Source organism: Pecten maximus, chromosome 6 (assembly GCF_902652985.1).
Source record: "Pecten maximus chromosome 6, xPecMax1.1, whole genome shotgun sequence".
NCBI lineage: Eukaryota > Metazoa > Mollusca > Bivalvia > Pectinida > Pectinidae > Pecten > Pecten maximus.
This window is the reverse complement of record NC_047020.1, coordinates 22349940-22368753: the sequence shown is the minus strand read 5'-3', so window position 1 is coordinate 22368753 and position 18814 is coordinate 22349940. Positions and strand designations below refer to the sequence as shown.

The window sequence follows — 18814 nt, the reverse complement described above, 5'->3', positions numbered from 1 at the left end:
TTGTGAAACAATATCATTCTATTAGTTTATCTATGTCATGCCGGGCTTTTTTGTAAGAAACAATGTGAAAAAGCTCAAATTAGACAGTTTATATGGCTGTACATGAATATAAATAGCCGTTTTTATCATGAAAATTATCAATACAATACTACTTTGATCATTTGATCAAAAACAAGTCTGGCACAACATAAATAAACACTAATACAATGATATTATTGTAACTGTTTCACAAAAAGTATTTCAGATAAGCTCTCTGAATTCTATAGTTTCTGATTATATACCAATTATAAACTAGGTCATTTTATATAATTCAAATAATTTTATATTGAAATATCTGTTTTTAACGTTTCTGTAACCATCCCTTAACAAATATACCAAATCAAAACGTTTATGGAGGTGTTCATCGTTGATTACAAACCGTTTGGTTATTGGTTATTTCTCAAATCTTTCTCTGCATTAGTGTACTGAAGCACATTAAAACATCTGCATTTTCTGTGCTAATGGAATCCTAAAGTAAGCTTTCCTTCCACAAAAACCGAAAAACACAGGTAAACTTAAATTTTGCTTGTATCTGTCAATATTATATTTTATATTAGATATCCATGTTGCCTATATATTTTATTTGTTGATTGATTTTAGATTCTAGCCAATCAAAGAATTTTTTTTTTTTTTTTTTTTTTTTAATTAAGTTTAAAACTCTATTTATTTATAGCCTTAAAAATGCATTGGTGGCCCAAAGACCCCTCGAGACCCCCAAAAAAATTTGGCTCACACTCATGACGCTTGCATTGTCACTTACTGAAACACCCCACCCCCTTTCAAAAACCTGGATCCGTGCTGGTATACCTATAGACTTCAGAATTTGTCATCCAAAGGATTTCTTTTAATATTTTCTTCTTTCATTGACATGTATTATTATTATAAACAGTCTTCATGATTGCAAGCAGTTCATCATGGAATGATCAATCATCGAATCCAGTTATTTTAAATATATGATCATGCAATCATATTAGATATAGATATATGGAAGAAATAATGTATCATTGCTATAATAAGATGATTCTTGTTGCTGTGGTTCTTCTATGGATGGTTCCTCTATTTCTTATTATCTTAAAAAGCCTTTCTCTCTTGAGCAGTTCTCTATAAGTACCATGACAGTCACTCAGAAACAACACAAAACCAATTTATTTGTTTATATAAGTTTATTTTAGTTTAAGTTTATTTGTTGTTGCATTATTTCATATCCCGTAAAAAGCTTTCAAAAGACCCTCATCTAGTATGTTGTTTTGTGGTTCCCAAGAACTTGTCCCATCCTTCCATTTGACCAAGAATTCCTTTCTCTGTTTCCTTGTGCGCACTTTAACCAACTTCTCTGCTGCATATACATCATCTGAAACAAAACATATTCCATTTAAAAAACAGAATACTAAACCACTATGCTTGCATGCTTCTAAAAAATCTATTCATGAGCTCGGCTCCACCCCGTGACTATGACTTTTGACCTCTGACTTTAAACAAAAATAGAAACCATCATCTGTTCATAAGTAATGTGTAGGAAGCTTGATGAAGATGTGTCCAACAGTTTGGTCTATTATGTTCACAAATTGTGTGAAGGAGTTAGGACGGACGCCTGGAACCATTAGGTGGCGTTACTATAATATACCCTCCACAATGCGCAGGGATAATAACATATCAGAGACAAAGAATAAGATCTCAGGGCCTTGTTGTAATAGATTTTATCCTTTTTGAATCCTGTGACCTTGAATGAAGGACAATATTATTCATTTTAACAAACCTGGTAGCCATCACATTCACCCCAGCATGCTACAGACCAAATATATGGACTCTTTGTTATTGAGAAGTTGGTTAAAGATTTCAGCCTAAATGACTCCTGTGCATGAAGGTCAAGGTAATTCATTTGAACATACTTGGTAGCACAGTAGCACATACTCAGAGTTGTTTAAAGATTAAAGCCTTTTTGACCACATTGACCTTGGGTGTTCATCCTGGTCATTCATTTGAACAAATTTGGTAGCCATTCACCCCAACATGCTACAGACTATCTTAGGTCTCCATGGGCCTCTTAGTTATTGAGAAGAAGTCATTTAAAGTTTACAGTCCATTTTGACCACTGTGAATGTTAGTCAAGGTCCTTCATTTGAATGAATTTAGTAGCCCTTCATCCAAGCATACTACAGACTTAATATCAGGTCTTAGAGCCTTTTGGTTACTGAGAAGATTTAAGCCTATTGGACCCCTGACCTTTAATGTAGGTAATGATCATTCATTAGCCCTTCACCCCATTATACTACATGCCCAATACTAAGTCTGTGGGAATCTTGGCTATAGAGAAGAAGTTGGTCAAATATTTTAGCATATTTGACCTATGTGACCTTGAATGGATGTCAAGGTCATTCATTTGAACAAACTTGGTAGCCCTTTATCTCAGCATGCTACCTGCCCAATATTAAGTCTCTTGGCTTGTTTGTTATATTATTGAGAAAACTTTTAGAAATTAAATGGAGAAGTTGACACTAGACAGATGGATGACAAGCTTGAAAACGGACGGATGATGGATGCCTCACCACGGCATAAGCTTACTTGTCTTTCAGGCAAATGAGCTAAAAATGGAGATGACTTAGAATTTCATAAGTGATAAGAAATAATTTAAATAGTACATCAATACTATCACACACTGATGACCATCAATTGCAACCAGGGTAGTTTCTGGAAGATACTTCTCGTTTATCTGAAACCAAAGTCATTTTCTTGCCCATTTATTTATTTATTTGTGTTATTTAGATCTGTCTGTTTAAATTATTAAGCAATTAGTTTGACTTATTTCACTGTAGAAGTTCTTAGTACTACAAATCAATTGTGCATTGATTTACAAAATATCAACTTACCACTTGTTTTGTTTTCCATTTTCATCTTCCTTTGTGTTGAAGGTTTTCGCCTTGCTGTTAAAATATGACGAATGAAAACTTTGATCATAAACATCATATACAATTGACCTTAAATTAAAGCAATATGTGTATCCCACAACTGAAAGTATTTCAATTTATCATGTTTACTTGTTTTTAAATACACAGTAAATTATTCATTATTGACAAATATGGTAAAATCAAACAAGAGGCTCAGAGGTCCTTTATTCAGCATGTTCACCAGAATATTTCAGGATATAAGACAATGTTTAACTTTTATTTAAATCATATTATAAATACTTAATTAGTTTGGGATTGGTCACACTAGTACTAATTACAAGTCAGTAATGGTTATATCTAACATGTAAATTTCTAATACAAAGGAGGATTTAATGGAAATTAAGTTTAAATTGGTTTATATTAAAATTGCTTAGGTTCAAAGTTGTTTATACAACATAGCCAAATTGCCCCCAATTCTCATGAGTTAAAGGTGACATCCACATAAAATACATCATTCTTTTCTTTAGTAACTGGTGTAATTTCAAATTATGTATTCCCGGTTAATAATGTACATTGTAAGTCATGAAACTGAAACTTGTTCGAACTCTTATGGCAATAAACCTGCCTATGAAGTTTCAAATAAATCTGTTAAAAATACTCAATTTATTAAGTGGAAACTGTTTCAGATGGGCAATAACTCTGTAAATAACACACAAATTATATGAATATTTAGAAGTTTAATTAATTTGTATACCCGGTACATAATATACATGTATATATAAGTCTATCAGACTTGATGTTTAATGCTCCTTCACCAAAGACTCTCCCCAATAAAATTTAAAGACTTACCTTTTCTAGTCTTCTCTGTTGCGATTCCTACTTCCTCAGCTTTTCCAGACTCTACTTCTTGAGCTAATAAAAGAAATTAAGAATAAAGTACTATTACATTTATGTTGGAGGCATAATTGTGAACCAACCTTTTCAGTTTTCATTCTGGTCCACAGTTCATTAAATATGTATTACATATTTGTTTCATACTTATGTTTACATATGTACTTACACAGTCCATATAGTTATTATATAAACAATAATTTGGCAGTGAATACTTATTTATATCTGTGTTTTACCTTTAATAAATATGTGTTCAAATTTTCTCAAAAATCTTTTGAAACAAAATACCTTCCAAAGTTCCAGATACAAGTCCACTTAGTACATGTAGGTCTATAGATTCACAAGCATCATCTGTAAAATAAAAATACAAATAAACAAATACAGCTGAAAAAATAAAACTGTCGTCTAGTGGCCAGCTTATACCCTCCACCTCTTTATTATTTAGGGCCATAAAGTGGTTATCTATTCGTATAGGTGATATCACTCATTCGAATAGGTGATATCACTTATTCAATCAGTGATATCACCTATTCGAATAAGTGATATCACCTATTCGTTTCATTAAGTGATATCACCCATTCGAAATTTCATAAGTGATATCACCTATTCGTTTCAATAAGTGATATCACCTATTCGTTTCATTAAGTGATATCACCTATTCGTATAGGTGATATCACTCATTCGAATAGGTGATATCACATATTCAATCAGTGATATCACCTATTCGAATAAGTGATATCACCTATTCGTTTCATTAAGTGATATCACCCATTCGAAATTTCATAAGTGATATCACCTATTCGTATAGGCGATATCACCCATTCGAATAGGTGATATCACTCATTCGAATAGGTGATATCACTTAATGAAACGAATAGGTGATATCACCAATTTGAATATCAATGAAATGAATGGGTGATATCACTCATTCGAATAGGTGATATCACTTATAAAATTTCATAAGTGATATCACCTATTCGTATAGGTGATATCACCCATTCGAATAGGTGATATCACATATTCATTAAGTGATATCACCCATTCGAATAGGTGATATCGCTCATTCGAATAGGTGATATCACTTATTGAAACGAATAGGTGATATCACTTAATGAAACGAATAGGTGATATCACCAATTCGAATATCACTTAATGAAATGAATATGTGATATAACTCATTCGAATAGGTGATATCACTTATAAAATTTCATAAGTGATATCACCTATTCGTGATATCACATATTCAATAAGTGATATCACCTATTTGAATAGGAGATATCACCAAATGATATCACCTATTCAAATAAGTGATATCACCTATTCGGTTCATTAGGTGATATCACTCATTCGAATAGGTGATATCACTTAATGAAACGAATAGGTGATATCACCAATTCGAATATCACTTCAATCAGTGATATCACCTATTCGAATAAGTGATATCACCTATTCGTTTCATTAAGTGATATCACCCATTCGAATAGGTGATATCACTCATTCGAATAGGTGATATCACTTAATGAAACGAATAGGTGATATCACCAATTTGAATATCAATGAAATGAATAGGTGATATCACTCATTCGAATAGGTGATATCACTTATAAAATTTCATAAGTGATATCACCTATTCGTATAGGTGATATCACTTATAAAATTTCATAAGTGATATCACCTATTCGTGATATCACATATTCAATAAGTGATATCACCTATTTGAATAGGAGATATCACCAAATGATATCACCTATTCAAATAAGTGATATCACCTATTCGGTTCATTAGGTGATATCACTCATTCGAATAGGTGATATCACTTAATGAAACGAATAGGTGATATCACCAATTCGAATATCACTTAATGAAATGAATGTGATATCACTCATTCAAATAGGTGATATCACTTATACAATTTCATAAGTGATATCACCTATTCGTGATATCACATATTCAATAAGTGATATCACCTATTTGAATAGGAGATATCACCAAATGATATCACCTATTCAAATAAGTGATATCACCTATTCGGTTCATTAAGTGATATCACCTATTCGTATAGGTGATATCACTCATTCGAATAGGTGATATCACATATTCAATCAGTGATATCACCTATTCGAATAAGTGATATCACCTATTCGTTTCATTAAGTGATATCACCCATTCGAAATTTCATAAGTGATATCACCTATTCGTATAGGTGATATCACTCATTCGAATAGGTGATATCACATATTCATTAAGTGATATCACCCATTCGAATAGGTGATATCGCTCATTCAAATAGGTGATATCATTTGGTGATATCACCTATTCAATCAGTGATATCTCCTATTCGAATAGGTGATATCACCAATTCATTTTTCAAATAAGTGATATCACCTATTTGAATAGGAGATATCACCAAATGATTCCACCTATTCAAATAAGTGATATCACCTATTCGGTTCATTAGGTGATATCACTCATTCGAATAGGTGATATCACTTAATGAAACGAATAGGTGATATCACCAATTTGAATATCACTTAATGAAATGAATAGGTGATATCACTCATTCGAATAGGTGATATCACTTATAAAATTTCATAAGTGATATCACCTATTCGTATAGGTGATATCACATATTCAATAACTGATATCACCTATTCGTATAGGTAATATCACCCATTCGAATAGGTGATATCACATATTCAATAAGTGATATCACCTATTCGTTTCATTAAGTGATATCACCCATTCGATTAGGTGATATCACTCATTCGAATAGGTGATATCACTTATTGAAACGAATAGGTGATATCACCCATTCAAATAGGTGATATCACCAATTCAAATATCACTTAATGAAATGAATAGGGGATATCACTCATTCGAATAGGTGATATCATTTGGTGATATCACCTATTCAATCAGTGATATCTCCTATTCGAATAGGTGATATCACCAATTCATTTTTCAAATAAGTGATATCACCTATTCGAATAGATAAATAAATTTGTATACTCGGTACATAATATATATATATAAGTTTATCAGACTCAATGTTTAATATTATTGCTCCTTCACCATCTTTCCCAAATACAAGAGGCCCATTGGCCTTAACGGTCACCTGAGTTTTGAAGTTTTTGAGTTAATTTAATTGACTGTTTTTGGCCCCGCCAATCAGCCTTGGAATCAGTCAGTGCCAACGTGAATACCATCAAGCTCTAATCCCATGCTGATAATGTAAACCAAATTAGAATGAATTCGAATACAAATCCAACAAGTAATAGTCAAAAATGTGATTTCCCTATATAAACTATAGTAAACTTTACCCCCTTCCCAGGGGCAAACGCGAGACCCAAGGGTCATAAAATTCACATTTTTGGTAAAGCACCTTAAGACCCTTTCATCAATAAAGAATGTTTGATTCCACCATATCTGAGAATAGAGTAGAAGATTTTTGAAGTTTTAGTCAATTTGATCATTTTTAGCCCCGCCCCTCAGGCCCCTTGGGGATGGGGACCATATGATTCAAAATTTTGGTTGGCCTTTTGCCATAGAAGCTTCCTGCCAAATTTCATTGAATTTGGTTCAGTGGTTTTGGAGAAGTCAAAAATGTAAATTGTTTACGCACGGTGACGGACAAAAGATTATTAGAATAGGTCACTTGAGCAAAGCTCAGGTGACCTAAAAATTTACAGACTACCTTTTGTAGTCTCCTCTGTTGCAATTCCTACTTTCTCAGCTTTTCTAGACTCTACTTCTTGAGCTAATAAAAGAAATAAAGAATACAGTTCAATAACATTTATGTTGGAGGCATAATTGTGAACCAACCTTTTCAGTTTTCATTCTGGTCCACAGTTCATTAAATATGTATTACATATTTGTTTCATACTTATGTTTACATATGTACTTACACAGTCCATATAATTAGTATATAAACCAAAATATGGCAGTGATTACTTATTTTGTTTTTTACCATTAACAAAAATAAGTGTTCAAATTTTCTCAAAATCTTTTGAAACAAAATACCTTCCAAAGTTCCAGATGCAAGTCCACTTAGTACATGTAGGTCTATAGATTCAGAAGCATCAACTATAAAATAAAAATACAAATAAATATATTCAGCTGAAAAACTAAAACTGTCGTCTAGTGGCCAGCTTATACCCTCCACCTCTTTATTATTTAGGGCCATAACTCCATAAATCATGCACATAGAAAAGTGGTTATCGAACCTGTCCTAGCTAGGCAATACATTCATATGAAGATTCAAAATAATTGTTAATGATTAAGTTATTGAGAGGAAACTGTTTCAGCAAATATACAAAGGGCAATAACTCTATAATGCATCAATAATTTGGTTATCTCACTTGTTTGAACTCTTATAATGGCAATAAACCTGCCTATGAAGTTTCAAATTAATCTGTTAAAAATAACAGTTAAGTTATTGAGTGGAAACTGTTTGGGAAAATCAACGATGAGCCATACCTCTGTAAATCAAGCACAAATTATATGGATATTTGAAAGTTTGATAAATGTATTATATCTCTTTTAGTTTCTCGAGCTTAAATTGTTTGCACATATTTCTTTTGACACTGTTGAAAACTTTGAGCAAGTTTGGTTGTGTTATGCAGAACAATTATTTGTTATTTATGGATAGTAGTTCATTTAATTTTCCATAGTATATTTCATATTGTATGAACACATTGAAATAATTGAAGTTTCAACACTTAATTTAACAAGGATATGAACTATATCTTTGTCTCAGACAGTCACATACCAGTGGTACTATCCATCTGAAGCTGATGTTCAGATTCTGTCCTCACATTTGTGGCAGCTGGCTCTGGTGTACTGATATTTTCATCATATGGAAAAAAGAAGGAGATAAGTAAGTATATCTCGTCTCTTTGAAGAAGAGGGAGAGCTTATGTTGTCACTCCGGCATCGGCGTTGGTTTTTCAAATGTTAAGTTTTTGGTGCAAGTGTTGAAAGGCATAGTAAATTATGGTAATATGGTCCCTGTGGGGGTTTAACTATCCCCTGCCAGAGTTAAACTAAAAGATTTTTTGGGAAAAAAAACAGATTTAAAAAAAAATGTGTTAAGTTTTTGGTGCAAGGGTTGAATGGTATTAATACATCACTTTATAATTGTACTAGGGTGCTGATATTTGGCCAGAGAGCCCCTCTGGAGTTAAACTATCCCCTGCTAGAGTTAAACTCCAAGATTTTTTTTTAAAAGAAACAGATTTTAAAAATGTTTGAAGTTTTTGTTGCAAGTGTTAAGAGGTTTTAATACATCACTTTATAATTGTACTAGGGTGATGATATTTGGCAATAGTGTCCCTATGAAGTAAGACAATCCCTAATCCTGGAGTAAAACTTAAAAAAAAAAAAGGGGGGGGGATTTTTTCTTTTTAAATCTGTGTTTTTTGTTGTTTTTTATTTTTTTATTTTTGGACTTTGTGTTAAGTTTATGTTGCGAGTGTTGAAAGGCATAGTAATACATGGTTATAGGTTCCCTGTGGGGGTTAAACTAGCTATTCCTAGCCGGAGTTAAACTGAAAGAATTTTTTGGGGAAAAAAACAGATTTTTTAAACACATTACTTTATGATTGTACTAGGGTGCTGATATTTGGTAAAAGAGTCCTTCTTGAGTTACATTATCCCTTCTTGGATTGAAATTGAAAAAAAAAACAATGTGAAAATACTAGCATTAGACAATTTATACCGGCCACATTTTGCAAGGGAGACAACTCTCATAAAGATAATAATTTATAAAAAAAAAATTGAAGAAATAGGTCCAAAAGCAATTACATTTGTATTTAATGTATTCATTCAATCTGCAACAGCATAGCTTGTCTTCTGAATGTTTGTCAATAAATAATTTATATATATATATAGATTGGTATGGTTTTGAAAATTTCATGAATTCACAAAACACAATCTGATCAAGTAAACAATATAATATTATTAATGGAATTTGTGAAACCATACAAATATATTTTAATTATTTATTGACAAACATTTGAGAGATGAGCTATTCTGTTCTCCAACAGCTCTTGTATATTTAATTATGACCTTATACAGTGGTGATTAACACCTTTACCTACTTCAACTCATTTCAAATTTCAATGTCAGAACTACGTATACCCTACCCACAAAAGTTGGTTGTATTATTTAACATCTTAATAAAGCAAATTCAGTTAAAAATGGATGCTATAAATTAATATAATACATTGGCAAAAATTACTAAGAAAGATGGTTTACCTTCATTGTGAATTATAACCACACAGGAAAACTTTATGCTCACAATACATGTATAAGCTAAAAAACAAAACTTACCAAACAACAAATCTGATATGCTCTTTGCAACCCACTATGTCCCTCAATTTTGCTTGGCCATAGTTACTCGGTTCCAGAAAAGGAATATTATCTGGCAGCCCAGAAATGTCCAGACTAATTTTTCCTGATTTTATTGCGTTGTATTGGGGAGCTCCCATCTTTCCAGTAGCTTTGTCTGAAGAATATAAGATAAGTGTAAAGCAGAGGCACAGAATAAGCAATACAAATATGATTCTCTACCTTAATATTGAGAAATCTCTTTAAACTACATTCAGCAACACAAAATCTACATATAGTTCATCCATATCATGTCTTCTTGACATTTTAAGATGCAAATAAGATCAGTACCTGAACTTAAGGGGCATCTGAACAGTGATATTTTACAAGCCTATAAATTTCTATGATGCAATTCAACAGAAGTAACTTGATCAACTTTAAGTATGATTCATTGGCAAACCGTGGGCCTTGCTGTTGACATGTAATTTGTTAAGCTATTTGTAAATTTCAACAAAACATGTAAAAAATGTATCTTTCAGTGCGACATAATTAGCTCACAAGTGCCTAAAGCATTGGTTTGACCAAATTTGACTTTATAATATGTATAAACACTGATTTTATTTTGACCTTGAAATGCAAATGACAGTTGTCAATATATATCGCACAAATAAGTTGGCACATAATGTATTATCATTCCTATCTACATCACATAATGTATTATCATTCATCTCTACATCAAATAATGTATTATCATCTCTATCTACATCACATAATTTATCATTATCCTCCTGTATAGATGACTTAAGTGGAAATAGTATATACTTTAAAAAAATCAAAATCAAATATGAAACTATCCAATTTAAAATTCTGTGATATATAATGACAAATCTTGCATTCAAATAATACATACACCAACAGGAAGCAAAAATTTGGCGAACTTCTCTTCTCAAGGTTTCTCTTGAGATCTCTGCTTCAACACATTGCTTTTCCACTCCTGCAAACAATATAAGATTTTGTCAAACAGTCAGTAATACAAAAATATTGTGATGCATTTTGCTGATTATTTTGATTGAATTAAAAAATCAAAAAGTATATATGAATACAATACACTGTATATCTATAACATGTTAAATACCAGTTTGTGAGAGATATGTTCATTTTTCGGCATAGCCGTATAATTTTCTTTTTGCCCCGGATATGACGTGACAGGTGGCGTTACTGGTCAAGATGAAGTATGTTATTGGTCAATGTATTGGTAAATGCAAAATGCAGATATACAGTTAAAAACGAAACAAAGTTCAGATTGAATGCAGAATGAATCTTTTCAAATGACACATTAATGAAATTATACATGTATTCCTGATTCAAATGTAGTCTATTATCACCAAAAATTATTCAAACTTATATAACTTTGTTACCTGTGCTGAAGCGCATTAGATCGTTAATTAATTCAGAGACTTATATACTAGAGTATATAGATCTCTGATTTATTTCACCAGCAGTTTTACATTATAACCACCAGCATTAAAACTTTGCCGGTTATCTTTTTTAACAATATTTCTTGTTTGGTATAAAATCAATTATATACTGATTGTATCAAAGTTAACTATTTGAAAAAAAAAGACTTTTTCCAACAAATTTATTCTTTATTTTGAGATAATGAATCGAGTATTGAAGGGCCTCAAATTGTTTATCAACACTTTTTATTGTTTATCACATACCAATGACATGTTTGCAAAATGATTCCTGTTGGCCTACAGATGAAAAAAAGGCCACAGCATTCTTGCTTCCAAAAATGACTGGATTACCATCCTCTACTTTGCAAGCCATTCCCCCAACTTCAAATCCAAGCTGCTCTAACATTGTGCACTGAAATAACATTTAAAAAAAAAAATAGCATACATGTATGTTGTGTCTAACCAAGGGTTATTACAGTCTGTGCAGAGTGAAGAAAATGATCATGTATAGCACAGTTCCTCCCCGGCTGTTATTAGTATACATTAATTCAGGCATGTTGAAATGGCTGTATCTGCATTTTCAAAAGCAGTATATGCTCATATATAAGATAACTTAATTAGTTTTACTATAAGTTTTGTGTGCTAACTTTCTTATCAATTTAATTTGATATGTCTTTAAAAAAATTTAAGCTCAGCAAAAACTTAGTCATGTGATACAAGTAGTAGTACTGAAAACCTATTTAATTTGGTGCAGTCAATATTTAATTTATTGCTCTGGTCGTTGTGTACCTTTTCCACAAAGTTAAAATTTAGCATAGTGAATCAAAGGTAAAACGTCTAAATGAGCTATGCAATATGGCACAGCGTCTGTTGTCCATCCATCGACATTTGCTTTAAATTGCAACTATAGTCATCAAATACTGAATGGATTTTAACCAAATTTGGTCAGAAAGATTCTTGGGGGAAGGGGAACAGATTTTGCGTAAATGGTGACACTAATCCCCCTGGGGCCAGAGGGGGCAGGGTCATGCAAATAGGGGAAATAGAGGTAATTCCTTTAAATCGCTACTTGTCATAAAGTTATTAATGGATTTGAACCAAATTTGGTCAGAAACATCCTTGGGGGAAGGGGAACAGATTTTGCATAAATGGTGACACTGATCCCCCTTAATGGGGTCACAGGGGGCAGGGCCAAATAGGGTACACAGGTATATATGTATTATTGGATATAAAACTGATATTAATACTGGCAATTGTACAATAGAAAAAACTCCACAGCTATTTACTATTCTTATTTTCATTCTCTTAAGCGCAATAAATAACATTTGGTAATTAAATTTTCTGAACATTTTTCCTTTATTGATATACAGCTTTGAATAATGAATTTGCAAAATAGCAACTTACATTTTCAATCAATTTCTTCAAATACACTTTCCCTGCTTCTTCACTGGACAATCCTTTCAGTGGGTCTTTCCTTATTTTCTCTGCCTCTTCCTTAAACTGTTCCTTTGCCTCTTCTGATGTTTTGCTCCACTCTGTTGATGTAAATCTAAAGTAGTCTGTTTTATCCATTGCTCCTTACAAAGAAATGAGATATACTTAATAAGATTTTTATGTGAACTGGTACACACTCTTAAAAAAATTTGCAGTTTCCTGACACTGACTTTTTATCATTAGAAGGTAGGTAAGATTAATTTTTCATCGATTTCAGATTGTAATTTCTTCCACAATTAAACCATTAAAAAATTACAGTTCCACCTCAGATCAAAGATATCCCTGGGAGGGATCTAGTGCCCACCATTGAATGATCTATATTAGTAGATTGAATGATCTGTTAGTAGATTGAATGATCTATATTCCTTATTAGTACTCAAGTTTAATCTTTTGTCTGTTTTTCCCTTCTTTGCTTCAAAACAAACTTCAATTGTCAAAATTCAAGATGGCCACCTGTTGGGCAGGTCAAAACATGAGGGGCAGGCCAAAAAGTGTCAGATGGACTTAGATTTCAAAAGTCTTCTCAACTCCCAGATAAGTTAGAATCAAATACTATTCACAGATAGAAAGGTCTTAAAGTCCTTTACCAAAATTGTGGATTTCATGACCCTGGAGTTTCACATTTGCTCCTTGGGAGAGGGTTAAGTTTACTATAGTTTATATAGGGAAATCACATTTTTGAACATTATTTGTTCCAATTACCATTGGAAATTATACAAACTTGGTTAGAATTATCAGTGTGAGATGCCTTTTGTAAGCTACATGTATATTGGCACTGACTGACCCCCAGGGGGTTATGGGTTGGGCCAAAAAAGTTCAAATTAACTGAAATTTCAAGAAAATTCTCAAGACCTAAATAAGGAAGAATCAAATATTACTCTTCATAAATGGAATGGTCCATTGGGCTGATGGCCAGGGTAAAAAAGGGTCAATTAAGTTAGCATGTAATTAATTTAATTTAATGTTTTATAACTCAGATGACCGTTAAGGCCCATGGGCCTCTTGTTCTTAATTGTCTGAATTGAATATACATGTGAAAAATGAGAAAGGTCCCTTCAGTTCTTAATGAGAAATAGCAGTAACAATTAACTACAATTGTCAAAATCAAGGATGGCCGTTGATTTCCAATTGGTCCCAAAATGAGATGTGCATAACTAAATAGGACCAAGGGGAACCTACATAATGCAATTTGAAAATGATCCCTTCAGTACTATCTGAAAAATAGGGATAAAAATCTTCAGTGATCAAAATGCAAGATGGCTGCCTGTCGGCCATGTTGAATTTTTTATTGGTCCAAAAATGCAATATATATATGCACAACTAGGGACCAAGAGGAGCTAGAACTTAGAAACTAAAATACTTACTACAGGAATCTGAGACAACAGAGGTGTGCCATTCAGAAAGTATTGGATACATTACCCAGAAATATTCTAAAGAAAAAAAAAAATGTGGATCTGAAATTACCGGTAAACAAACAGCAAAAGATATTATGATATATACATATATAGAATAGATAGTCAATATTTGTCACAAATTGTTTCTATATTCCATCTGCTTACCTCGTTTAAACTGCTTCTGAAAAAGAGAGTATGCAGTTGGTCCATGTACAGGTTTGGCCTTTTTTGCAGAAGGTTTGGATGGCTTTTCTTTTTTGCTTCTGTTTCCTATCCAGTTCTGAAAATACATACTAGAGCTGAACTAAAAAAATTAAATGCATGAGGATAAAGCATGGTGTAAATTGCTGTTACAGAATGTTTCAATTACATTTATGATAAAACCATTTATTTGCTTTAAACATTTGGGGGAGCTTACATTGCAAAAGCTAAATCAACTATATATGTAATTAACCTGTTAATTTTTCTATCTTTAAAAAAAATGTAGATTAGCTAATATGTTAATGAAACTTTTAAAACAGTTCTTTTCCTCTTCATTTAAATTAACAAAACAAAGGGCTACCCTAAGGTAATATAATTTAAAACCAAAAGTTTGAAAGGCATGGCAGAAAATGGCCAGTGCATGATGTTTTTTGCACACACAAAAAAAGATTTCAATGAAATTCTATTTTGTAAATTAATTTTTTTTAATTATTTTAGGACATTAAAAAAAATTAATTGGTTCTCAGGCCAAACCGCTTCCAAAAAATGTAACCGATTTAATCGCAAAAAAATAATAAAATAAAATTGCCTGGCAAGTCCGGGGAAAAAAATCCGGAAATTTTGTTCCGCATTCGGTTCTGGCCTAGTATCGCCAGCCTTTCACACTCGGAACTCCTCGGATGTAACTCCGGAACATCACACAGGAGTTCCGATTGAGTCTTTCAAGCGTTGAACGAAAAACAAGCGCTTTAACGACCTCGTCGTCAATATTAATGTAAATTGTAAAGATCGGAACGATGGCTTTGATATCAAACTGGGAAGGGGGGAGGGGGCGGGGATCAGAAGGCTGTACGATGATGGAACTTTATAATTTGATCAAAGATGGGCAAAAAATGACTGATTATATATTAAGACAGGATCTGTAATGTATGCTGTTGCCTGTTTGAGTTATAAACACTGAGTTGTATCTGATTCAATATTTATGTTGTTTCTTGTTGAACTTAATGAACACTGATTTTTTTTAAATCGCCCTCGTCTGTTTTGTATCCAATAAAATGATAAAAAAATACCTCCCTCCTTTACTAATTAATTTTACATGGCCTTATAATATTAAATTCAATTGTTCCCATTTCTGATTTTAATTTTAACAAATTTAAAAATAATTTTAATAATTATCTATATATTTCTATGATTAATATATATGTACTGCTCCTTCATTTTTTTGTTTTGTTTTTTGTTTTATTTACTAAAATGATATATACAATTTTTTTTTATTTGCAACAGCTTCTGACTTCTAATGCTTTAAACAAGGATTGGCAAGCTTGCCAATTTTTTTTAACAGGAGAAAGAGTAAAAGTAGCAGTCGGACCAGGGTTTGAACCCAGGACTCAGTTTTTAATCGCCAAACACTGTTGGTAACTGACAGAGCGAGCACTGCCCCCGAGATATAAAAGACATGTTTGTTGTAAAATATAAATGGTCATTGAATTGTCATTATAGTACCGATTACATGATTATAAAAAAACATGTCAAGCAAAGTAGGACTTCTATGACAATGATCCTTTCCAGGTTCCCAATGAAAGGATTCCCTGTATCAGTCTCTGTGAACTAAAAGTGTGTTGTAATTATCCAGTAAAATAAGAAAAAGAAAAAAAAAATCCTGTCCCCTATCAGCATGCTTCCTGAAAAAAAATGTCAACTCATTCTTAGTAGCTTTATCAATGCATGTATTTACTTTTGTTTGATAAACATTTTACATGTTTGGTTAAAATCAGACAGTTTTTCCCTTTTCTTGAAAAAATCATCTCAAAAAGGCACAGTTAGCCCAGATGAAGGAATATACATTTGTATATAAGGTTGTGATCAATATCATTAATATACAGTGATTTTCCTACCCTTATTGCACAGGGGCATGTACATTTTCAAGTGGGAAAATTACAGTGTTATTCTTTTGTGTGGGTGGGGGTGGGGGTGGGATTTGGATGTATTTTCTTCAAGCTCAAAAATAACCATCCAATCTTTGTTCAATGTTGTTAATTTAGCTATGATAAATTGAGACTAGTAAAACAATTAGAATTATTATATTAGCTTGTGACAAATTCATTTGAAATGTAATGAGATGTACAATATTTCTTTCATATGAATTAACATACAGGGAAATAATTTCTGATTGGGAAAATATGAAATCATTAAGTTGAGTAAATAAAGCAAAAGTTCTATAGGAGAAGGGGTCTATATTTTGCCCCAGATGTACCAAAAAGAAAATCAGTGGTATTATTATTTTAACTTACTACTACTGCTTCTCTTGTTATGTTTAATGCCTCGCTGCATTTTGATATCATCACATGGCAATCTTTCCTGGTATTCACCATGCCTTTCTTCCAGAAACTCTCGAAAATCTCAATCTCCTTGGATGAAAAATCCCTCCTTTGCCTCTTTGACGTCATTTTTTTTTATATATGGTATTTGCTGTAAAATTTATAATTAGAGAGAAACAATTAATATTACATACCAGAAGTAAAAATCATATTATGCAAGCAAGCACATAAAGGATCTACTGTTTTGTTTTTGTTTATCTTTGAATCTCCCATAATTGCCTTGGGGTGTGCTATTTGAAGAATTACCTCTTTCTCACCAATTGGGCCCCGCCCCTCTGGCCCCTTGGGGGACAGTCATGATTTATGCAAAATCAGTTTTCCTCTCCAATGGCTGTTTCTTACCAGATTTTGTTCATATCCATTCGGTACCTTATGACTAATAGCGATTTAAAGGATTTACCTCTATTTACCCTATTGGGTCCCACCCCTCTGGCCCAGAGTCAGAGGTCAGAGTCATGATTAATGCAAAATCAGTTTTCATTCCCAAAGGTTGTTCTTGCCCAAATTTGGTTAAAATCCATTCTGTACTTTATGATTACAGTAAGTAGTCATTTGAAGGAATTACCTTTATTTCCCCTATCGAGTCCTGCCCCCCTGACCTGGGGTCAGAGTCGACTTTTATGCACAATCTGTTCCCCTATCCCCAAGGAATATGATTTTGACCACATTTGCTTTAAATCCATTCAGTACTTTATGACTAGTAGCGATTTAAAAGAATTTCTTCTATTTCCCCTATTGGGCCCCAGCCTTCTGGCCCCTTGGGATATTTCTGACCAAATTGGGTTTAAATCCATTCATAACTTTATGACTAGTAGCAATTTAAAAAATCAACTCTATTTCCCCTATTGGGCCCCACCCGTTTGGCCCCTCCGATGTCAGAGTCACTGTTTATGCAAAATCAATTTTCCTTCCCCCATGGCTATTTCTGACCAAATTTGGTTCATATCCATTTCGTACCTTATGACTAGTAGCAGTTTAAAGAATTACCTAACTTTCCCATATTGGACCTTTGAGCCAGGTGAAATAAAAAAAAAGAGGCTATAATGTGAAAAATAACCAGTTGAAATTACTATTCAGTATATTGCAATTTTTTAAACTATTTGATTAATTTACTCTTTTGAGATTGTGAAACTTATTTTTGGGGAGGTTCAGAAATATTCATAAAAATTGTTTTATATGTTCTCAGTTTATTAACATCAAATCAGTTTCTAGTTGTTAAATCCTCTATATAAAAAGAGGTAATGTAAATCCGGAATTTAGTCTAAACAATATTTTATTACATTTCTTTACATTTCATACATTATATACAAAAATATTAACAGGATTCAGAAAAAAGTATATGCATACGTATATTAATCCGTCTCCTTAATTGAGGACAGGCGGATGACAACACTAGAAGAGCTGAACAAGAATCCAGAATTTCGATGCCGGTTTCCGATTTGACTATTAAAACTGCCAAATAGTGGCGACGATTACGATTGCTACTCTCTGCAGTAGGTCGTTTCCTCGTCTGCGATATAGATGTTTTTACTTTTCATTGACTAAACCAGTGCCACACATCACTTGTGCTTGATTAGAAGTGATTACTTAACCGTACCTTTGTCAGTCGGTTCTCAATAGACAGGATTCCGAGATTTGGACATCGGTCTATGACCGACTGTTTGAATTGTTATAGTGTGCTCTACGATTTCACACCTTCTTTGTCAGATATTATATACATAAGCCCATGGCTTAACCTGACATGTTAA

The 18814-nt window shown here is 32.7% G+C and overlaps 1 protein-coding gene across 1 annotated transcript; it reads right to left on the bottom strand.

The window, feature by feature from the left end:
* Positions 1–1236: 1236 nt before the first annotated feature.
* LOC117330234 lies at positions 1237–17153 on the bottom strand. Its single transcript, XM_033888456.1, has 13 exons — positions 16980–17153; positions 14653–14767; positions 13004–13176; positions 11864–12011; positions 11053–11136; positions 10146–10320; positions 8584–8654; positions 7836–7898; positions 7510–7572; positions 4104–4166; positions 3774–3836; positions 2907–2960; positions 1237–1390 (listed from the first exon to the last, which is right to left on the bottom strand). The coding sequence occupies exons 1-13, from the start codon at positions 17133–17135 to the stop codon at positions 1239–1241; spliced, it is 1380 nt and encodes a 459-aa protein (XP_033744347.1). The 5' UTR covers positions 17136–17153; the 3' UTR covers positions 1237–1238.
* Positions 17154–18814: the final 1661 nt, after the last annotated feature.

What these genes read in the sequence shown, in the direction of transcription:
- LOC117330234 (XM_033888456.1), bottom strand. Translation starts at nt 17,135, where the DNA reads ATGACGTCAAAGAGGCAAAGGAGGGATTTTTCATCCAAGGAGATTGAG. An exon ending in CATATCAGATTTGTTGTTTG is followed by an intron (nt 8,655 to 10,145) that starts GTAAGTTTTGTT and finishes TGAAAATATCAG; the next exon opens with TACACCAGAGCCAGCTGCCA. An exon ending in AACAGAGGAGACTACAAAAG is followed by an intron (nt 4,167 to 7,509) that starts GTAGTCTGTAAA and finishes TTTATTTTACAG; the next exon opens with ATGATGCTTGTGAATCTATA.